Source organism: Leptodactylus fuscus, chromosome 6, assembly GCF_031893055.1.
Source record: "Leptodactylus fuscus isolate aLepFus1 chromosome 6, aLepFus1.hap2, whole genome shotgun sequence".
NCBI lineage: Eukaryota > Metazoa > Chordata > Amphibia > Anura > Leptodactylidae > Leptodactylus > Leptodactylus fuscus.
In genome coordinates this window covers 7226753-7252501 of record NC_134270.1, presented here as the reverse complement: position 1 = coordinate 7252501, position 25749 = coordinate 7226753, and the positions used below count along the sequence as shown (strand labels likewise).

The 25749-nt window shown below is 41.9% G+C and overlaps 1 protein-coding gene across 1 annotated transcript in view; it reads left to right on the top strand.

The window, feature by feature from the left end:
* Positions 1-25660, top strand: part of NTN1 (netrin 1) — a 197644-nt gene extending 171984 nt beyond the window's left edge. Inside the window, exons 7-8 of the mRNA XM_075279300.1 lie at positions 10574-10648; positions 25066-25660. Of these exons, the coding sequence (XP_075135401.1) occupies positions 10574-10648; positions 25066-25394 (404 nt within the window). The 3' untranslated portion in view covers positions 25395-25660. The remainder of the gene's footprint in view (positions 1-10573; positions 10649-25065) is intronic.
* Positions 25661-25749: the final 89 nt, after the last annotated feature.

The window sequence follows — 25749 nt, the reverse complement described above, 5'->3', positions numbered from 1 at the left end:
TTTTTGAATCAATTTCAGGTAAATATTTTGTTAATATCGACTCACGAAAAGAATTTGTAGCTAAACATGTCGTGTGGTACAGACCGGGCTCCTGCACAGATCGGGGCTCCTGGACAGATCGGGGCTCTCGGGGCTCCTGCACAGATTGGGGCTCCTGCACAGATCGGGGCTCTCAGGGCTCCTGCACAGATTGGGGTTCCTGGACGGATCGGGGCTCTCGGGGCTCCTGCACAGATCGGGGCTCCTGGACAGATCGGGGCTCCTTCGGCTCCTGCACAGATCGGGGTTCTTAGCACTGATCTCACATTGTCCTGTAGGACCCTCCCCCCCCCCCACACACACACATGTCCGGGGATCTCTCCTGTAAGAGCGGTGGGACTATGGCAGCCGTCATAGAGAATTCTGGATGTCTCTTTCTTGAGTTTTTTAATATTTCAGATGATAGTTATTAGTTTTCTGGCGACCCCCGGATCTGTTCTCCCCTCCCCCCCTCCCTTTGGACCTCTCTGGACCTTTACCCCGGACATAGGGGCAGGGGGTTGAGCGGACCATGAGCGGACGGGCTCCTTGTACATATATACGATGCTGTTTAGAATAGTTGCTCATGTTGGGACCTGCCTGATATGGTTCAGCGGCTCGTCTTGTGCTGCAGCCTCCTGACACTGAGGAGAAAACACCGGGATTAGCTGACAATGAGAGAAGCTTAGATACATCCATACAGCATCACACATGAAAAGCTTAGATACATCCATACAGCATCACACATGAAAAGCTTAGATACATCCATACAGCATCACACATGAAAAGCTTAGATACATCCATACAGCATCACACATGAAAAGCTTAGATACATCCATACAGCATCACACATGAAAAGCTTAGATACATCCATACAGCATCACACATGAAAAGCTTAGATACATCCATACAGCAGACTGTATCACACACGATAGAGGAAAATTCATAAAGGCATCTACAGATGATGATATACTGGACAGAATACCGTAGTTATGTATTGACCTGAGCTATATATAAGGCTGCATTCACACGGAGTAACATGCCGCGTGATGTGGCACGTATACGGCGTTTGAGAGTTTGCGCGCCATATACGCTCCCATTGATTTAAATGGGAGCCAGGATCATATACGCGGCGTTATTTTGCGGCCGTGAAGTGGGAGCCTTCTGGCCACAAGATGCCTAAAGACTTTCTCCATCAATATTCTTTTGGCACGTACCAATCCCACTCCGTCATCATCATGTCTGACGCTCGGTGTCTCTTCCATGGTCTTGTCATCCCTAGCAGCTGACTTCTTCCTCTCACAAACAGCACCACCCTTGTTCACAGGTTGTGTTTGGAATTGCAGCGCAACACTATTTACTTATATAATCACGGCCGCAAAATAACGCCGCGTATACGATCCTGGCTCCCATTTAAATCAATGGGAGCGTATACGGCGCGCAAACTCTCACACGCCGTATACATGCCACATCACGCGGCACGATAGCATAGTAGGCGGTATATAAGATGGCAGGTATATAAGATGGCAGGTATATAACATAGCAGGCGGTATATAAGATGGCAGGTATATAACATAGCAGGCGGTATATAAGATGGCAGGTATATAACATAGTAGGCGATATATAAGATGGCAGGTATATAACATAGCAGGCGGTATATAAGATGGCAGGTATATAACATAGCAGGCGATATATAAGATGGCAGGTATATAACATAGCAGGCGGTATATAAGATGGCAGGTATATAACATAGCAGGCGGTATATAAGATGGCAGGTATATAACATAGCAGGCGGTATATAAGATGGCAGGTATATAACATAGCAGGCGGTATATAAGATGGCAGGTATATAACATAGCAGGCGGTATATAAGATGGCAGGTATATAACATAGCAGGCGGTATATAAGATGGCAGGTATATAACATAGCAGGCGGTATATAAGATGGCAGGTATATAACATAGCAGGCGGTATATAAGATGGCAGGTATATAACATAGCAGGCGGTATATAAGATGGCAGGTATATAACATAGCAGGCGGTATATAAGATGCTAGGTATATAACATAGCAGGCGGTATATAAGATGGCAGGTATATAACATAGCAGGCGGTATATAAGATGCTAGGTATATAACATAGCAGGCGGTATATAAGATGGCAGGTATATAACATAGCAGGCGGTATATAAGATGGCAGGTATATAACATAGCAGGCGGTATATAAGATGGCAGGTATATAAGATGGCAGGTATATAACATAGCAGGCGGTATATAAGATGCTAGGTATATAACATAGCAGGCGGTATATAAGATGGCAGGTATATAACATAGCAGGCGGTATATAAGATGCTAGGTATATAACATAGCAGGCGGTATATAAGATGGCAGGTATATAACATAGCAGGCGGTATATAAGATGGCAGGTATATAACATAGCAGGCGGTATATAAGATGGCAGGTATATAAGATGGCAGGTATATAACATAGCAGGCGGTATATAAGATGCTAGGTATATAACATAGCAGGCGGTATATAAGATGGCAGGTATATAACATAGCAGGCGGTATATAAGATGGCAGGTATATAACATAGTAGGCGGTATATAAGATGGCAGGTATATAACATAGCAGGCGGTATATAAGATGGCAGGTATATAACATAGTAGGCGGTATATAAGATGGCAGGTATATAACATAGTAGGCGGTATATAACAGTAGGCGGTATATAAGATGGCAGGTATATAACATAGCAGGCGGTATATAAGATGGCAGGTATATAACATAGCAGGCGGTATATAAGATGGCAGGTATATAACATAGCAGGCGGTATATAAGATGGCAGGTATATAACATAGCAGGCGGTATATAAGATGGCAGGTATATAACATAGCAGGCGGTATATAAGATGGCAGGTATATAACATAGTAGGCGGTATATAAGATGGCAGGTATATAACATAGCAGGCGGTATATAAGATGGCAGGTATATAACATAGTAGGCGGTATATAAGATGGCAGGTATATAAGATGGCAGGTATATAACATAGCAGGCGGTATATAAGATGGCAGGTATATAACATAGCAGGCGGTATATAAGATGACACATCTCCAGTAGAACAGTTTCCATGTTAATCCATGAAACATCTCAGAGGATTAAGGAGACACTCCGGAGCGCTGACTGACGCCTGCATGCTACATGTGGAGGTTGATGCCGCCTCAGGCACTTGTTTGATCGGGGAATGTGCCGAACTATCTAAACGTACCGCCTTTAATCCATGACATGACAACAGGAGATCAGCCGTCAGTACTGTCACAGAGTCAGGACAGGGTTACCTTTAGTCATGACAGTCGGTATCCGGTGACATATTAGGTGTTATATACTGTGTGTGTGTGTGTGTATATACTATATATATATATATATATATATATATATACATAAAAATATATACACACAAGGTACAAAGTCCTGTATAAATGGCTTCTACAAGAGTTAAGAGACATGGCGCCACCCCTGTACTCAGGCTCTGTCTGGTATTGCAGCTCCATTCCATTGAAGTGAATAGTGTTGCGCTGCAATTCCAAACACAACCTGTGAACAAGGGTGGTGCTGTTTGTGAGAGGAAGAAGTCAGCTGCTAGGGATGACAGGACCATGGAAGAGACACCGAGTGTCAGACATGATGATGACGGAGTGGGATTGGTACGTGCCACAGGAATATTGATGGAGAAAGTCTTTAGGTATCTCGTGGCCAGAAGGCTCCCACTTTATTCAGTGCCCTGTGGGACCACGTTAGACCTAACTCAGAGATTTCCACCTTGGTCTCCCATGGTAGTTGTCATATTGGGACTGGGGAGCCACTGTCCTCCCCATGCAGACTACACCCACCAACTCCTGACTACATCCGCCAGCTCCCGACTATACCCACCCGCTCCTAACTACACCCACCCGCTCCTGACTACACCCGCTCCTGACTACACCCGCCAGCTCCTGACTACACCCACCCGCTCCTGACTACACCCGCCAGCTCCCGACTATACCCACCCGCTCCTAACTACACCCACCCGCTCCTGACTACACCCGCTCCTGACTACACCCGCCAGCTCCTGACTACACCCACCCGCTCCTGACTACACCCGCCAGCTCCCGACTATACCTGCCAGCTCCCGACTACACCTGCCATCTCCCGACTACACCCGCCAGCTCCTGACTACACCTGCCATCTCCCGACTATACCCGCCAGCTCCCGACTACACCTGCCATCTCCTGACTACACCCGCCAGCTCCTGACTACACCGGCCATCTCCTGACTACACCCTCCAGCTCCTGACTACACCCACCAGCTCCTGACTACACCCACCAGCTCCTGACTATACCCGCCAGCTCCTGACTACACCCACCAGCTCCTGACTATACCCGCCAGCTCCTGACTACACCCACCAGCTCCTGACTACACTCACCAGCTCCTGACTACATCCGCCAGCTCCCGACTACACCCACTCCCGACTACACTCACCAGCTCCTGACTACACTCACCAGCTCCTGACTACATCCACCAGCTCCTGACTACACTCGCCAGCTCCTGACTACATCCACCCGCTCCTGACTATACCCGCCAGCTCCTGACTACACCCACCAGCTCCTGACTACACTCACCAGCTCCTGACTACATCCGCCAGCTCCCGACTACACCCACTCCCGACTACACTCACCAGCTCCTGACTACACTCACCAGCTCCTGACTACACTCACCAGCTCCTGACTACATCCGCCAGCTCCCGACTACACCCACTCCCGACTACACTCACCAGCTCCTGACTACACTCACCAGCTCCTGACTACATCCACCAGCTCCTGACTACACTCGCCAGCTCCTGACTACATCCACCCGCTCCTGACTATACCCGCCAGCTCCTGACTACACCCACCAGCTCCTGACTACACCCACCAGCTCCTGACTATACCCGCCAGCTCCTGACTATACCCGCCAGCTCCCGACTACACCCGCCAGCTCCTGACTACACTCACCAGCTCCCGACTACACCCACTCCCGACTACACTCACCAGCTCCTGACTACACTCACCAGCTCCTGACTACATCCACCAGCTCCTGACTACACTCGCCAGCTCCTGACTACATCCACCCGCTCCTGACTATACCCGCCAGCTCCTGACTACACCCACCAGCTCCTGACTACACCCACCAGCTCCTGACTATACCCGCCAGCTCCTGACTATACCCGCCAGCTCCCGACTACACCCGCCAGCTCCTGACTACACTCACCAGCTCCCGACTACACCCACTCCCGACTACACTCACCAGCTCCTGACTACACTCACCAGCTCCTGACTACATCCACCAGCTCCTGACTACACTCGCCAGCTCCTGACTACATCCACCCGCTCCTGACTATACCCGCCAGCTCCCGACTATACCCGCCAGCTCCCGACTATACCCGCCAGCTCCCGACTATACCCGCCAGCTCCCGACTATACCCGCCAGCTCCTGACTACACTCACCAGCTCCTGACTACACTCACCAGCTCCTGACTACACTCGCCAGCTCCTGACTACATCCACCCGCTCCTGACTATACCCGCCAGCTCCTGACTACACCCGCCAGCTCCCGACTATACCCGCCAGCTCCCGACTATACCCGCCAGCTCCCGACTACACCCGCCAGCTCCCGACTACATCCACCCACTCCTGACTATACCCGCCAGCTCCCGACTACATCCACCCGCCCCTGACTATACCCGCCAGCTCCTGACTACACCCGCCAGCTCCTGACTACACCCGCCAGCTCCTGACTACATCCGCCAGCTCCCGACTACACCCACTCCCGACTACACTCACCAGCTCCTGACTACACTCACCAGCTCCTGACTACATCCACCAGCTCCTGACTACATCCACCAGCTCCTGACTACACTCGCCAGCTCCTGACTACATCCACCCGCTCCTGACTATACCCGCCAGCTCCCGACTATACCCGCCAGCTCCCGACTATACCCGCCAGCTCCCGACTATACCCGCCAGCTCCCGACTATACCCGCCAGCTCCCGACTACATCCACCCGCTCCCGACTACACCCGCCAGCTCCCGACTACACCCGCCAGCTCCTGACTACATCCGCCAGCTCCTGACTACATCCGCCAGCTCCTGAATACACCCGCCAGCTCCTGACTACACCCGCCAGCTCCTGACCACGTCCACCCGCTCCTGACTGCCACCTTGGCCTTTTCTCTGCTCCTCCGGGCCTTCCTTCCTATAATGCCTATATGACTGTTTGCGTTGCCTCTTCTCCAGACCGTTGCGGGCTCCTCAGTTTTTGATGGAGGCAGATAAGGTCCCATCCGTGCCGCAGGCGGCCTCCTCGTCCAGGCTAGAGCGCAGTGTTGGGTTCGCACAGAGCTGTTTTCTTGGCAGAGGTTTTCGGATTCCATTGAGTATTAGTAATTCTCTCTCCGCTTGCATTTCATTACATTCAATTACTTGCTCGGTGCAGGGCCGGAGCTCAGTAGAAGAGCCTGAGAATGAAGTCCTGCGCGCTCTCAGCTCTGCTACTCCAGGGCTCTATTCTGGGTCAGGTGCTACGAGACCACTTTTGTGCAGTTCAAGCCCCGACACTTTCTTTTCTCAAGTTATTTGATGAAGACGATGAACAGACTGTGCAAAAGTCCTAGGCTGGAGGTTGGATGATCTCCCGACATACCCCGGACATGGAGCACGGTATAGGCATGAAGTGGCGCCGTCCCATTGTGAAGAATCCTACATTACACAGTGTACAGAGCATTAATGCAGAATCTGCTTCCTAAAATTGTGTGACCCCACGGAGGTCAGAGGGACTCGCTTTAGATGGACACACGAATAATATCCTGGAGTGAAGTCTGCAGAGTCTTATTACTACTGATCCCTGTAAAACGCGGCAAAAATAACAAATGTGAACAATCCAATAAATGAAAGCCAACCGAGCGATGCGGAAAAGCCCCTGACTGATCGGTCATGTTACTATTCAGTGCCTGATGCCCAATTCTTCTCTCCTCTGCTGCCAAAAATAAAAGCTATACCTTTGTACTGGTCCATCATCTACCAATAGATCAGGTCCTAATTAGGGTTGAGCAATCGGGATCGGGAAAGATCGGATCCCGATCGGTGATTGAGCAAATTTCACGATACGATCGGCTGGAAAATTATCGGAAATCAAGTTTTAAAAACGATCCTAAAATCTCAAGATCGGCTCAACCCTAGTCCTAATCCACTACCTCCATGATGAATATAATACATGGTCCATGGTCTTACAACATTGGCCTGTACAGTCCCTGTGGGGGGCTTCATGTCCCTTACACTACAATTAGATAATTCCATCGCCTTTCTTGTGTCTTCTGCACATGTCTCTGTTCACCTCTAATGGTTCTCAAGGTGCTCCATTGTACCCAAAGCAAAGCACTGACGGAGACACGATGGACCTTCCCTCTAATTCTATACATCCCCTTCGCCCATACACATTCCTATACAAAAAGAGCCGAGGAATTCAATGATTCTTCCTGCAGAACACAAGCCAACCCTGAATGGCACAACCGAACAATGAGATGGTCCCGAGGTCTCATGGGGGGGTTAGGCTTTAGGTGAAAGAGACCACCGGAGGTGGAAGACACTGAAGCTTTGTCCAGGGTCTTCTCTAAAAAGAACAATGGATTATTTATCTGAATGGCGGGATTGCTCATTATTTTCTTCTTCTGGCCATTGTGGTGGACATCAATCACAGAATTAGCAGAGATTGCGGTTGTTTTTAGTGGGCCGTTATCCTATAATACTTGAATTAGTTTTGGAGACCAAAGGGCCAAAACCCAGGAGATGTGAGGTCACCTCAGAAGATTGGGAAACCATTGCACTTGGGATTACTTTTCAATGTCCACTGACCATGGTGACCATACGATGTGTTTCTGCTGAAGGTCTTCACTTGGGACCTCCAGACTTGTACTCGTCTCCAGCCGCCTTCTTGCCTCTGGTCTTCTTTCTCCAGCTTGTCCCAGTAAAGTTACCTTTTCCTTGAAAAAGATGACGGCACCTCACAAAGTCGGGGTTCTCTTAATCTTGACGTACTCCTTACTGTATATTTTTTGCCGATGTGACCTTCCTGCTAAACGCCGCTCAACATACAAAAGTGGTGAGAGGACTAAATAAGTCACCGATGGTCCAGATTCGGTGGCTCGATACCTTCCCTTCAGCTTCCATTACGAGGTTCGGCTCAGTTGGGCAGTCAGGCTCTTTGGTCTTTGGCTCCATCTTCGGAAGAAGTTCAGAGGAGTCAATATTTTTCATGGTCTGTTCGTCTCCGTCCTTGAGAGTCTCCACCGGGGCGCCGATCTTGTAGAATCGCAGGATATTAAACACAAGACCCCGGCGCTGATATAAGGCTTTGGATACTGGAGCTGTTACTGTTACGAGCCTCTGTAGTGTTATCTACCGTCTGGGTATCGACTTGAAGGGAAACCCATTATCGGCTAATTAAACTTACTGGACCATGTTATTGAATCAGAATTGCCGGGACGACGACCTCTGACAATCAGAAATCTCAAATTCTTTCTAAGAAACTCCCAAGATTCTCGGCTCTCACGGGGCGTGGAAATTAATAGAAAGGACAAAATTAAGAGAATGATTCCAATTGTGGAGGAAGAAGCCGCCCGTGTTCCTACTCCGTTATAGGATACAATAAAAACCTCCAGGACAAACAATCCATCAATTCCCGGCACTTTCCTGACAACACTTACTATTATTTGAGCCCATAAATTTCCTGATTTTATCCCGCACGTCAACAAGCTGAATTATGGGATTTATAAATAACCTCCACGCTGGGATGTAGCACATTTTTCCCCTCTGTATTGGAAATTCCGGCCAAGAGTGTTTTTGGAGGGTTTTTTTTCGGTCTTTTTGGCCCGGCTTTAAGGCCTCGTTCTGTTAATTGTTTCCATCTCCCGCTATTCTGGGATTGCCAAAATGAGAGTTTATCACAACACGGGGCACGGCGTACGCGAACCTCAAAGATATCCCTGCGAATCCCTTCAGGGCGGTATTATGTCAGTATATACCGTATATTACTGCACAGAACAGTCGCCTTTACCTCTCTATACTGATGTGTATACTGTATATACTGAGGCCTAGGTGTGAAGTCTCTGCTTACGATGGGCCAGAGCTGCCATGGATGAGACACAAGACATCGGGAAACCTTTCACATTCTGCTGATGGAAGGCTGAGACGTAATGTGAACAGAGCCTTAGTTTAGTGGTGATTCTGAGCGTTCGGACCCCCCACCATGATACCAAACAGTGGGGCCGTCTCTACCTACATGGCCCTATGTCCTGTGTATGTTGGCTCGGAAGGTTCTGTTACCCCTCTCTGAAGGCCACCAGTTCATATAGGAAGACTTAGGCTGAGTTTGGGCAGGGTTTTTTGGTCCGGAATTTGATGCGGAGGCCGCCTCAGATTCTGGACCAAAAAATGGGTACACCGGCATCCAGTCGTGGCACTCCGCTCCAGATTAGGCCCAAATCTAGTTGAGAGGGAGCGTCTTCAGGCAAATGTCTGCAGCTCAATCAGCTACAAAATCCACCAGAAGAATGATGTCGCTTTTTTTTCCATGAGCAGGAACAATCCGCTCGAGGTAAAAAGAAATGACCGTCTCCCATTGATTTGTAGACTGAAACCACCAAGTGCTGGGACCCTTTTAGGCCAGGCTATAGGAAAACGGATATGAGGAAGAGGAGGAGTACAGTCAGTCAATGTCCGATCCTATAACAGGTCCTGCAGCCTGGCTTAGGATGTCAGCCGAAGCTTATATCCAGGCCAGTGTACACCGACCCTCCGCACACAGCCACTTCTGCTTTCACCTGGAATGTTATTTTTTATTGTGATTTTTTTTCTATTGTGAAGGGGGTTTTTTTGACAATTTCTAAACCCAAGAGATGTAACAAATTTCTGCGAGTGCGCCAAAGAAATATTTCCAGTCCATCTAATAGATCGGTGCTAGATCTCATCATCATGTCGCCAATCTATTAACGTATGATGATTTTTTCTTTTTGCCCCTCTCCTCCCGTCACATCACAACCTCCCAGCTCGGGAAAGATGTGGCGGCGGTGGAGGAGGGGGGTCCGAAAACAATAATGAGGCCTAATCTAATTACATGGTTTATTTGTGGCGATTTGTCCTCCAATCAATCTTGCTCAAGCAGAATAATAGGCAGATAATGTGCACGGAGCTGAACTGCGCTTGTTTCTGAGCTGCGGGGTTAATGAGAGGCGTTGGCCCTGGTGGGAGCAGTCATCCATTATCAGGACACAGGCTAATTGAGAAGCATCGGGTGCTAGGCGACGGGCAGGACGCCATTCACACGGCCTCATTTATATAGAGCTGACTAGAGAATAGCGGCTAATACTGCGGTCCGTCATCGGCCACATCCAGTCTGCTTATAGAAAGGTTACTGTCAGATTAGCGAGTCCGCCATGGACTGACCTATACGTATTGGGTGCTCGGTATTGATCGGGATTTTTCTCTCTCCGTAGATTGTGAGACTTACTGCAAAGCATCAAAAGGGAAACTGAAGATCAACATGAAGAAATACTGCAAGAAGGATTACGGTGAGTACGTCCAATCCCCAGTCTGACACGAGGTCTTATTATTCTCACGTATAGGGATGGCGCAGAAATATCCCGAACTTCTGCAGCCGCGCAAAATCCAAAATCCAATCAAGTCATTAAAAATGTTTCCCCCACGACTTGTCATCGGTCCTGTGATAAGAAATCCCGATGCAGAAGTTTATCCAATGGCAGAAGTTCTGTATATAATAATATATAGTCCCCGAGCTGTATACAGGGAGAACCTACATCGTCACCAAGGGGTCTCCTCTGATAATAAGGAACCCGAAATCTGAGCTACTAACCCCACACACACCATCATACACCAGCGTCATTTAAAGGGGCCCTCCATCCCGTAGTGTTAGGAGACAAGCTATGGATGAAGGTCGAGGCTTCTGAAAGACTCCCCTCTATTATAGAAGTTCCCTAGAACATAAAGTCTCCCGCTGTCGGGGCTTCCAGTGATCGGCGCTTATCTGTGCCCGAAATCTCAGTGTAAGTGCTCAATGTCCCTGCAGCGCCCCCACAGGAGAAAATAAGTATTACAAGGTGTCTAGTCAAATCAATATGTGCAATACAGGACAGGACGAGGTGTCCAGAGAGACCACTCATGCCAAGAGATGAGGATCCCGAACACAGGACCCCTCTATCCATTCACCAACAGGTGTCCGAAAATGGGTTTTTGAAGCTGAGCAACCCCCGCAGAGCCGCCATCTTTTCTTATCCCCTCTGCTTAGAATTGGTCGCCCACTGGCCTCCTTTGGGTGTCTATAATACCATCAAGTATGTCTCACCTGACGCTAGTGACATCTCACCAGTTTGGGTCGAAGGTCGGAGGACTTAGCTTTGGTCTTAATAGGGTAAGTAGGTTTCCAAAAACAAGGCGCTTGTAGGATTTGCATACTAATTGGTGGCCGGTGGGATAATGGAGCATTATTGGGGCACAAAAACAAAAAGCCGCCATTTAATAAATGCTTTGCCTGTCTCCGCCCACATTCTCACCGCGCGGCAGGATTTGCAGTGGGGACAATTTATATCCTTACATTTTAGGCGGCGCTTCGGGAATATGAGCTCCCTGATAGAGGATACGCGGAGGATTGAATTGTAATCCATTGCTGCCCCCTTCACTAGAGGCGAGGGGTTTGGAAAGCGCAGTGGGCACCGGAGACGATTATTTAGTTTCTCCCGCTGTGTGCTCTGCCCTTACTCTCCCTCCCCGGGTGCACATGAGAAGACAAGCTTTTCTGTACAAGGCCTTGGCCCGCCGCCATCGCGTTCTGACAAGAAAAACCGCCTGCGTCCTGCGCGACTGCAAAAAGAGGAGAGTAAAAAAACCTGACATGTCGCATTCTGCCTCCCGGCAGGGGGTGCTTGACAATCGTCAAATGGGCATCTAAGGGACGCCTGCTGCTCCATTTAATACGTCCGCTCACTTACAAACCGCAGCTATTTCACCTCAGCGTGAGGGCTCCTTTTCCTGGACGGACGGTTAATCCGCTGGTGTCTGATCTCCGTGGCTTGGAAGGGCACGGCTTTGTATGGAGGGGAAGCAGGAGCTGCCAACTTTCCCAGAGAGCCTGGAAGGGTGGAGGGGGATTCTCGGAGGATAGGCCGTGCAGCGACGCCTCGCTTACAAACACTATCTCAGCCTGGAAGTGGCAGGGGGGCTGAGATACTGCCAGGCGTACAGGGATGTGGGCAAAGGTCCTGTCCAAGAGGAACAGAGATTAAAGGAAGCCCACAAAGAGGGACGAAAGCTCGGCCTCTATGGAGTAGAACAAAATCTCTGCAGAGAGGTAATCTTAGATCATTGTGCCCAAATCAGATTATATCACAGTACCCAATGCTGGAGAAGGGGAACAAACAGTCTTGTGCGCCTTGTTTTTAACATTTCTGCTTGCTGTCAGTGAATGGGAACGTCCTTGTTTGTATCCAGAGACTCAAGTGGCTCAAGCACAAGAAAGGCTGATCCAGGGGTATATAAACCCTGGAAATAGAGAAGAGCCGAACCATCGACTGACAGTGAACAGAGATACGGGAGAAAACCTCTTTATATAACATCAGTCAGTGGTTGGGACACACCTGTTTATTCTTTGGTTTTTCTTGCTTTTTTAATTTTCTATATTGTAGATTCATATTGAAGACATGAAAGCTACGAAGGATGGCCTACGGATTTATGTAGTGAACACAGTGTCATATTTGAGTTCAGTCTCAGTTGACACTTGTCATTCTCTCGGCATCGTGAGGTCGTCACCTGGAATGGTTTTCTAGTAACAGATTTCCCTCGTCTAGAGTCAGTTTGTAGAATCTCTTGTTGGAGACCATCCCTTGAGTTGTAGGATTTGTACACAGGTCAACGCAGTGTTTAGTCTTATTCCACCACTGGAGCAAGAACCGCTCAACTAAGGAAAGAGAAGTAACCCTCCATTATTACTTCCAGACACGAAGGTCAATAGATCCAGAAAATTCCAAGATCTTTATAAGGTATCCTCATATGGGAGTCATGAAAATGAAACGCTATGAAACTGGGTCTTATAAGGACCATCCCAGGGAAGGAAAACCAAGTGTTACCTCTACTGTAAAGGATAAGATCAACAGCCTCAGAAGTCACAAACTAGCAGCCCCCGAGATGAGCCACATAAATGCTTCACACCAAGACACAACAGAGGAGACTGCGAGGACCAGCGCTTTATGGTCAAAATGCTGCAAAGAAACCTCCACAAGAAGAAGAGCCACAAGGAATGGACATTAGGCCATTGTAAATCTGTACGCTGGACTGATGAGCGAAAATTTTGAGATTTTTTTATATTAACCTCCAAGTCTTTGAGAATTGCAGAAGAGGTGAGTGGATGGTTTCTACATGTTTGGTTCCCACCATGAGGCCCAGAGGAGGAGGTGTTGGGGTGTCGGGGTCACTATGATGGCAACACGGCCACCACAACACTCAGCAGCGCCGCCAACAGGTGGGACAATGACCGAAAATAAACCTCCAGTATATGTAAGGGCTATTTGACCAAGGAGAGGTGGAGATGACGGTCTCAAAAATCACCTGCCGTAAATCCTACTGAGATGTTTTGGGATGGGTTGGACCGCAGAGATAATAAAAAGCAACCAATGCTGAACAAGACTATAGGAAAACCAAACCAGGGGACCACCTCATAAACTGATGAATGCGGAAAGCTGTGGTGAAAGGAAAAACGGGCAAATAATCTAAAATATGAAACATCCCGCTGTAAGACTGTTTGCTTATTACATGATCCCATATCTGTGTCCTTCATAGTTATTATGTCTTCAATATGAATCAACAAAAAGACCAGGGAATGAAGAGTTGTGCCCAGACATTTGAGTAGCACCGTATACACCAGCCCCAGATCCCTCCGTTGTCCTCATAGGCAGGACTCACATCACTGCAGACATGCGCATGCGCCGTGGGGTTGTGGTATTGCGCAGGCGCTGAGCTCTAACCTATACCTAAGCACAGACTGGAGAGTATTGCACACGCTCCATCCCACAACTACAGGACACGGGATGAGACGGGACGGGGCACGGGATGAGACAGGACGGGACACGTGATGAGAATTTACAAACCTCCTTCATATGTTGCAGTTTTCTAGACACTGATAGCGGTGTAGTTACAAACAGAGGTGCGGCCCTGGCGGTGCTTTGGTTTTGTTGGCAGGGACACTTTGCGCCTGCTGGGATTTGTAGTTCCATGGCTCGCCATGAGGCCACAGAGGCTTCTGTGTAGAGTAACCTGGGGAGGAAATATTGTGTGTGGCAGAGCTGGTACGTTTTCAGGCGTTTCGGGAGCCTGTACCCCCTCCCCAGCCGGTGACACATCCACAGCCTGCACTCATGTTTTCACAGCTGGAAGGTGAAATAAGAAATTCTGGAAGACTTTAGGATTGAGAATGTTGATTTTTCCAAAGGTGTCTCCCCCCCCCCCCCCCCCTCCCCCAGCGGGAAGCTGGAAGGTTCTCGTGTTCCTGTGCGGAGCGGCTGCAGGCGGGATGGTCAGATGCCCTGGTTAATAACGAAATCCTCCTGCTATGGCGGTGCATGGACATACTGGGCTGTGTACACATCGGGACCAGAACCATCCATTACTAGAGGGATGGGGGAGGGGACACACAATATATCCCTTATATACACCCCATAATAACCTGGGCGGCCACATTCACAGGTCAGCGCCAAAAAATAAAGCTGAAAAGAAAAAATCTTATTGGAAAAATTTCCCAGATGTTACTGGACTACAACCCCCAATATTCCAAGACTGTAATAACTGGAGATCCCTGGGATCTGGGACAGACCGGGCCGACCTCCAGTTTCTTATAACATTACCTAGAGATAACCAGAGGTGCCCCAAAGTCATATATAACAGGGGCTCAAGAGATACGGGATCATCTCCGGACAAATAATTGCTAGACTTTGCATTTTTATACTGCTGACCCTGATGGGTAGAGAGTAGGCCCGGGGATCTCTGGAGGTGACGTCACCTGTACCCTACTGACATTACTGGGGGGGGGGGGGGATACAGATCTCAGACAGTCCTGCCATTCTCCAGTGTTACATGTCTAACGAGGGAAACACTGAGCACACAAGGCAGATTTATAGGTTATAGTGAAACATTAACTAGTAAAGTGTCAGCCCGACCAGCAGGAGGTGTCCCCAAAACAGTCACTGACTATAGTATAGAGGTCTATGGTAATGACGCATGAAATATCCCAATTATCTGGCTATTGAGCGCGTGCAAAGGGGTGACTGTAATGTCCCAGCTCTTCTACTGTGTAAGCAAATGGCTCCATCACTGATCCCTAATCCCACCCAATAACTCACACACCAGCAGTATCAGCTACCTATACCGCACTATAGTTCAGTGTATGATAGTGTAATGCTGGAGAGAGTCCTAGGTAAATTGTCATTTAATAACCCAAAATTGAAGACAAAATCCAGAACAGGCTCCAAAATCTGTGGGTATAGAGTATTCCTATTCCAAATATAATACTGCTCCTATGTACAGGAATATAACTACTATAATACTACTCCTATGTACAAGAATATAACTACTATAATACTACTCCTATGTACAAGAATATAACTACTATAATACTACCTCCTATGTACAAGAATATAACTACTATAATACTACCTCCTATGTACAAGAATATAACTACTATAATACTACTATGTACAAGAATATAACTACTATAATACTACTCCTATGTACAAGAATATATCTACTATAATACTACTCCTATGTACAAGAATATAACGACTATAATACTACTCCTATGTACAAGAATATAACTACTATAATACTACTCCTATGTACAAGAATATAACTACTATAATACTACTCCTATGTACAAGAATATAACTACTATAATACTGCTCCTATGTACAAGAATATAACTACTATAATACTACTCCTATGTACAAGAATATAACTACTATAATACTGCTCCTATGTACAAGAATATAACTACTATAATACTACCTCCTATGTACAAGAATATAACTACTATAATACTACTCCTATGTACAAGAATATAACTACTATAATACTACTCCTATGTACAAGAATATAACTACTATAATACTACCTCCTATGTACAAGAATATAACTACTATAATACTACTCCTATGTACAAGAATATAACTACTATAATACTACTCCTATGTACAAGAATATAACTACTATAATACTACTCCTATGTACAAGAATATAACTACTATAATACTGCCCCTATGTACAAGAATATAACTACTATAATACTGTTCCTATGTACAAGAATATAACTACTATAATACTACTATGTACAAGAATATAACTACTATAATACTAACTCCTATGTACAAAAATATAACTACTATAATACTACCTACTATATACAAGAATATAACTACTATAATACTACTCCTATATACAAGAATATAAATACTATAATACTACCTCCTATGTACAAGAATATAACTACTATAATACTGCTCCTATGTACAAGAATATAACTACTATAATACTACCTCCTATGTACAAGAATATAACTACTATAATACTACTCCTATGTACAAGAATATAACCACTATAATACTACCTCCTATGTACAAGAATATAACCACTATAATACTACCTCCTATGTACAAGAATATAACTACTATAATACTACTCCTATGTACAAGAATATAACTACTATAATACTGCTCCTATGTACAAGAATATAACTACTATAATACTGCTCCTATGTACAAGAATATAACTACTATAATACTGCTCCTATGTACAAGAATATAACTACTATAATACTGCTCCCATGTACAAGAATATAACTAGTATAATACTACCTCCTATGTACAAGAATATAACTACTATAATACTACTCCTATGTACAAGAATATAACTAGTATAATACTACCTCCAATGTACAAGAATATAACTACTATAATACTGCTCCTATGTACAAGAATATAACTACTAAAAATACTGCTCCTATGTACAAGAATATAACTACTATAATACTGCTCCTATGTACAAGAATATAACTACTATAATACTACTCCTATGTACAAGAATATAACTACTATAATACTACCTCCTATGTACAAGAATATAACTACTATAATACTACCTCCTATGTACAAGAATATAACTACTATAATACTACCTCCTATATATAAGAATATAACTACTATAATACTACCTCCTATGTACAAGAATATAACTACTATAATACTGCTCCTATGTACAATAATATAACTACTATAATACTACCTCCTATGTACAAGAATATAACTACTATAATACTACTCCTATGTACAAGAATATAACTACTATAATACTACCTCCTATGTACAAGAATATAACTACTATAATACTACTCCTATGTACAAGAATATAACTAGTATAATACTACCTCCTATGTACAAGAATATAACTACTATAATACTACCTCCTATGTACAAGAATATAACTACTATAATACTACTCCTATGTACAAGAATATAACCACTATAATACTACTCCTATGTACAAGAATATAACTACTATAATACTACTCCTATGTACAAGAATATAACTACTATAATACTACCTCCTATGTACAAGAATATAACTACTATAATACTACCTCCTATATATAAGAATATAACTACTATAATACTACCTCCTATGTACAAGAATATAACTACTATAATACTGCTCCTATGTACAAGAATATAACTACTATAATACTGCTCCTATGTACAAGAATATAACTACTATAATACTACCTCCTATGTACAAGAATATAACTACTATAATACTACTCCTATGTACAAGAATATAACTACTATAATACTACTCCTATGTACAAGAATATAACTACTATAATACTACTCCTATGTACAGGAATATAACTACTATAATACTACTCCTATGTACAAGAATATAACTACTATAATACTACTCCTATGTACAAGAATATAACTAGTATAATACTACCTCCTATGTACAAGAATATAACTACTAAAAATACTGCTCCTATGTACAAGAATATAACTACTATAATACTGCTCCTATGTACAAGAATATAACTACTATAATACTACTCCTATGTACAAGAATATAACTACTATAATACTACCTCCTATGTACAAGAATATAACTACTATAATACTACCTCCTATGTACAAGAATATAACTACTATAATACTACCTCCTATGTACAAGAATATAACTACTATAATACTACCTCCTATGTACAAGAATATAACTACTATAATACTACCTCCTATGTACAAGAATATAACTACTATAATACTATGCCTATGTACAAGAATATAACTACTATAATACTACTCCTATGTATAAGAATATAACTACTATAATACTACTCCTATGTACAAGAATATAACTACTATAATACTACCTCCTATGTACAAGAATATAACTACTATAATACTACTCCTATGTACAAGAATATAACTACTATAATACTGCTCCTATGTACAAGAATATAACTACTATAATACTACTCCTATGTATAAGAATATAACTACTATAATACTACCTCCTATGTACAAGAATATAACTACTATAATACTACTCCTATGTACAAGAATATAACTAGTATAATACTACCTCCTATGTACAAGAATATAACTACTATAATACTACTCCTATGTACAAGAATATAACTACTATAATACTGCTCCTATGTACAAGAATATAACTACTATAATACTGCTCCTATGTACAAGAATATAACTACTATAATACTGCTCCTATGTACAAGAATATAACTACTATAATACTGCTCCTATGTACAAGAATATAACTACTATAATACTGCTCCTATGTACAAGAATATAACTACTATAATACTGCTCCTATGTACAAGAATATAACTACTATAATACTGCTCCCATGTACAAGAATATAACTAGTATAATACTACCTCCTATGTACAAGAATATAACTACTATAATACTACTCCTATGTACAAGAATATAACTAGTATAATACTACCTCCAATGTACAAGAATATAACTACTATAATACTGCTCCTATGTACAAGAATATAACTACTATAATACTGCTCCTATGTACAAGAATATAACTACTATAATACTACCTCCTATGTACAAGAATATAACTACTATAATACTGCTCCTATGTACAAGAATATAACTACTATAATACTGCTCCTATGTACAAGAATATAACTACTATAATACTACTCCTATGTACAAGAATATAACTACTATAATACTACCTCCTATGTACAAGAATATAACTACTATAATACTACCTCCTATATATAAGAATATAACTACTATAATACTACCTCCTATGTACAAGAATATAACTACTATAATACTGCTCCTATGTACAAGAATATAACTACTATAATACTGCTCCTATGTACAAGAATATAACTACTATAATACTACCTCCTATGTACAAGAATATAACTACTATAATACTACTCCTATGTACAAGAATATAACTACTATAATACTACTCCTATGTACAAGAATATAACTACTATAATACTACTCCTATGTACAGGAATATAACTACTATAATACTACTCCTATGTACAAGAATATAACTACTATAATACTACTTCTATGTACAAGAATATAACTAGTATAATACTACCTCCTATGTACAAGAATATAACTACTAAAAATACTGCTCCTATGTACAAGAATATAACTACTATAATACTGCTCCTATGTACAAGAATATAACTACTATAATACTACTCCTATGTACAAGAATATAACTACTATAATACTACCTCCTATGTACAAGAATATAACTACTATAATACTACCTCCTATGTACAAGAATATAACTACTATAATACTACCTCCTATGTACAAGAATATAACTACTATAATACTACCTCCTATGTACAAGAATATAACTACTATAATACTACCTCCTATGTACAAGAATATAACTACTATAATACTACCTCCTATGTACAAGAATATAACTACTATAATACTATGCCTATGTACAAGAATATAACTACTATAATACTACTCCTATGTATAAGAATATAACTACTATAATACTACTGCTATGTACAAGAATATAACTACTATAATACTACCTCCTATGTACAAGAATATAACTACTATAATACTACTCCTATGTACAAGAATATAACTACTATAATACTGCTCCTATGTACAAGAATATAACTACTATAATACTGCTCCTATGTACAAGAATATAACTACTATAATACTGCTCCTATGTACAAGAATATAACTACTATAATACTGCTCCTATGTACAAGAATATAACTACTATAATACTGCTCCCATGTACAAGAATATAACTAGTATAATACTACCTCCTATGTACAAGAATATAACTACTATAATACTACTCCTATGTACAAGAATATAACTAGTATAATACTACCTCCAATGTACAAGAATATAACTACTATAATACTGCTCCTATGTACAAGAATATAACTACTATAATACTGCTCCTATGTACAAGAATATAACTACTATAATACTACCTCCTATGTACAAGAATATAACTACTATAATACTGCTCCTATGTACAAGAATATAACTACTATAATACTACCTCCTATGTACAAGAATATAACTACTATAATACTACTCCTATGTACAAGAATATAACTACTATAATACTACTCCTATGTACAAGAATATAACTAGTATAATACTACCTCCTATGTACAAGAATATAACTACTATAATACTGCTCCTATGTACAAGAATATAACTAGTATAATACTGCTCCTATGTACAAGAATATAACTACTATAATACTGCTCCTATGTACAAGAATATAACTACTATAATACTACTCCTATGTACAAGAATATAACTAGTATAATACTACCTCCAATGTACAAGAATATAACTACTATAATACTGCTCCTATGTACAAGAATATAACTACTATAATACTGCTCCTATGTACAAGAATATAACTACTATAATACTACTCCTATGTACAAGAATATAACTACTATAATACTGCTCCTATGTACAAGAATATAACTACTATAATACTGCTCCTATGTACAAGAATATAACTACTATAATACTGCTCCTATGTACAAGAATATAACTACTATAATACTGCTCCTATGTACAAGAATATACAGTCCTATGAAAAAGTTTGTGCCCCCCTATTAATCTTAATCATTTTTAGTTCTAAATATTTTGGTGTTTATAACAGCCATTTCAGTTTGATATATCTAATAACTGATGGACACAGTAATATTTCAGGATTGAAATGAGGTTTATTGTACTAACAGAAAATGTGCAATATGCATTAAACCAAAATTTGACCGGTGCAAAAGTATGGGCACCTCAACAGAAAAGTGACATTAATATTTAGTAGATCCTCCTTTTGCAAAGATAACAGCCTCTAGTCGCTTCCTGTAGCTTTTAATCAGTTCCTGGATCCTGGATAAAGGTATTTTGGACAAACAATTCAAGTTCAGTTAAGTTAGATGGTCGCCGAGCATGGACAGCCCGCTTCCAATCATCCCACAGATGTTCAATGATATTCAGGTCTGGGGACTGGGATGGCCATTCCAGAACATTGTAATTGTTCCTCTGCATGAATGCCTGAGGATTTGGAGCGGTGTTTTGGATCATTGTCTTGCTGAAATATCCATCCCCGGCGTAACTTCAACTTCATCACTGATTCTTGAACATTATTCTCAAGAATCTGCTGATACTGAGTGGAATCCATGCGACCCTCAACTTTAACAAGATTCCCGGTGCCGGCATTGGCCACACAGCCCCAAAGCATGATGGAACCTCCACCAAATGTTACAGTGGGTAGCATGTGTTTTTCTTGGAATGCTGTTTCTTTTTGGACGCCATGCATAACGCCTTTTTTATAACCAAACAACTCAATTTTTGTTTCCAAAATGAAGCTGCCTTGTCCAAATGTGCTTTTTCATACCTCAGGCAACTCTATTTGTGGCGTACGTGCAGAAACGGCTTCTTTCTCATCACTCTCCCATACAGCTTCTCCTTGTGCAAAGTGCGCTGTATAGTTGACCGATGCACAGTGACACCATCTGCAGCAAGATGATGCTGCAGCTCTTTGGAGGTGGTCTGTGGATTGTCCTTGACTCTTCTCACCATTCTTCTTCTCTGCCTTTCTGATATTTTTCTTGGCCTGCCACTTCTGGGCTTAACAAGAACTGTCCCTGTGGTCTTCCATTTCCTTACTATGTTCCTCACAGTGGAAACTGACAGGTTAAATCTCTGAGACAGCTTTTTGTATCCTTCCCCTGAACAACTATGTTGAACAATCTTTGTTTTCAGATCATTTGAGAGTTGTTTTGAGTAGCCCATGATGCCACTCTTCAGAGGAGATTCAAATAGGAGATCAACTTGCAATTGGCCACCTTAAATACCTTTTCTTATGATTGGATACATCTGGCTATGAAGTTCAAAGCTCACTGAGGTTACAAAACCAATTTTGTGCTTCAGTAAGTCAGTAAAAAGTAGTTAGGGGAATTCAAATCAATAAAATGATAAGGGTGCCCATACTTTTGCACAGGTCAAATTTTGGTTTAATGCATATTGCACATTTTCTGTTAGTACAATAAACCTCATTTCAATCCTGAAATATTACTGTGTCCATCAGTTATTAGATATATCAAACTGAAATGGCTGTTGCAAACACCAAAATATTTAGAACAAAAAATGATTAAGATTAATAGGGGTGCCCAAACTTTTTCATAGGACTGTAACTACTATAATACTACCTCCTATGTACAAGAATATAACTACTATAATACTACTCCCATGTACAAGAATATAACTAGTATAATACTACCTCCTATGTACAAGAATATAACTACTATAATACTACTCCTATGTACAAGAATATAACTAGTATAATACTACCTCCAATGTACAAGAATATAACTACTATAATACTACCTCCTATGTACAAGAATATAACTACTATAATACTACTCCCATGTACAAGAATATAACTAGTATAATACTACCTCCTATGTACAAGAATATAACTACTATAATACTACTCCTATGTACAAGAATATAACTAGTATAATACTACCTCCAATGTACAAGAATATAACTACTATAATACTGCTCCTATGTACAAGAATATAACTACTATAATACTGCTCCTATGTACAAGAATATAACTACTATAATACTACCTCCTATGTACAAGAATATAACTATTATAATACTACCTCCTATGTACAAGAATATAACTACTATAATACTGCTCCTATGTACAAGAATATAGCTACTATAATACTGCTCCTATGTACAAGAATATAACTACTATAATACTGCTCCTATGTACAAGAATATAACTACTATAATACTGCTCCTATGTACAAGAATATAACTACTATAATACTACTCCTATGTACAAGAATATAACTACTATAATACTGCTCCTATGTACAAGAATATAACTACTATAATACTACTCCTATGTACAAGAATATAACTACTACAATACTACCTCCTATGTACAAGAATATAACTACTATAATACTACTCCTATGTACAAGAATATAACTACTATAATACTGCTCCTATGTACAAGAATATAACTACTATAATACTGCTCCTATGTACAAGAATATAACTACTATAATACTACCTCCTATGTACAAGAATATAACTACTATAATACTACTCCTATGTACAAGAATATAACTACTATAATACTACTCCTATGTACAAGAATATAACTACTATAATACTACCTCCTATGTACAAGAATATAACTACTATAATACTACTCCTATGTACAAGAATATAACTACTATAATACTACTCCTATGTACAAGAATATAACTAATATAATACTACTCCTATGTACAAGAATATAACTACTATAATACTACCTCCTATGTACAAGAATATAACTACTATAATACTGCTCCTATGTACAAGAATATAACTACTATAATACTACCTCCTATGTACAAGAATATAACTACTATAATACTGCTCCTATGTACAAGAATATAACTACTATAATACTGCTCCCATGTACAAGAATATAACTACTATAATACTACTCCTATGTACAAGAATATAACTACTATAATACTGCTCCTATGTACAAGAATATAACTACTATAATACTGCTCCTATGTACAAGAATATAACTACTATAATACTACTCCTATATACAAGAATATAACTACTATAATACTACCTCCTATGTACAAGAATATAACTACTATAATACTGCTCCTATGTACAAGAATATAACTACTATAATAATGCCCCCTATATACAAGAATATAACTACTATAATACTACCTCCTATGTACAAGAATATAACTACTATAATACTACCTTCTATGTACAAGAATATAACTACTATAATACTGCTCCTATGTACAAGAATATAACTACTATAATAATGCCCCCTATATACAAGAATATAACTACTATAATACTACCTCCTATGTACAAGAATATAACTACTATATTACTGCTCCTATGTACTATAATACACGATATGACGGTAGTTGCTGTTATGAGGCCACGAGATGCGGTTTTGGAGTCTCCATCTTGGACCTGTGTCCTGATACTAAAGGTTATGCAGAGCAGGGTGTGGCGGTGTCATCGCTCTGCACGTTGGTTTGGCTCAGTCTCCAGTATTTCGGGGATCACCAGGTCATCTGTGATGGGTGGAGGACAGGAGATGACATCAATCATAGAAGTTGTTGTTGTTGTAGATGAAGGACAGGGAGGATAGAAATGTAATATCTGGTGATGAGATGTTTGTAGAATTGTCTAGGACTTGTATCTTCTAACAATCACGTCCATATCTCTCATTCCTGACGTAACGTTCCGACCTCTTCCATCTCGGCCTCATCAGACTCATCTTAGTTCTTCTTCTCTTTCAGCCGTTCAGATCCATATCCTAAAGGCGGACAAAGTAGGAGATTGGTGGAAATTCACCGTCAACGTCATCTCGGTCTACAAACAAGGAACCAATCGAATCCGCCGAGGAGACCAGAACCTTTGGATCCGTTCTAAAGACATCGCCTGCAAATGTCCAAAACTGAAGCCTATGAAGAAGTATCTGCTCCTGGGCAACGACGAGGACTTACCCGACCAAAACGGGGTGGTGGCAGACAAAACCAGCTTGGTCATCCAGTGGAGGGACACATGGGCCAGAAGGCTGAGAAAATTCCAGCAACGAGAAAAGAAAGGAAAGTGCAAGAAAGCCTAGAGGCTTGGAAGACCCAGGGCCCTCCAAGGAGAATCCACAGTTATGTAGAGGAGTTGGGGAGGAGCGTAATCGCTGCTTGCTGTAGAGTCCGGAGCAGATAGGTTTATCGATTAGAATTTTTTTATTTTTATTTTTTTACACTATTTTCCCAGAAGGAGGCTGGAATCTCGCTGGTAGATGAGGTGGAGAGGACGAGGGAGGGTCACTATTATTATGGAACTGATGCGTTTGCACCTAATATGTAGATCACGGGACGGAGAGAAGGAACAAGGGACGTGAAGGGGGGTGGGGGAGGGGGAAAGGGTTGTTGCAGAGAGATTTATGGCCAAGCAAGCTGTGAAATTTGCACCTGTTC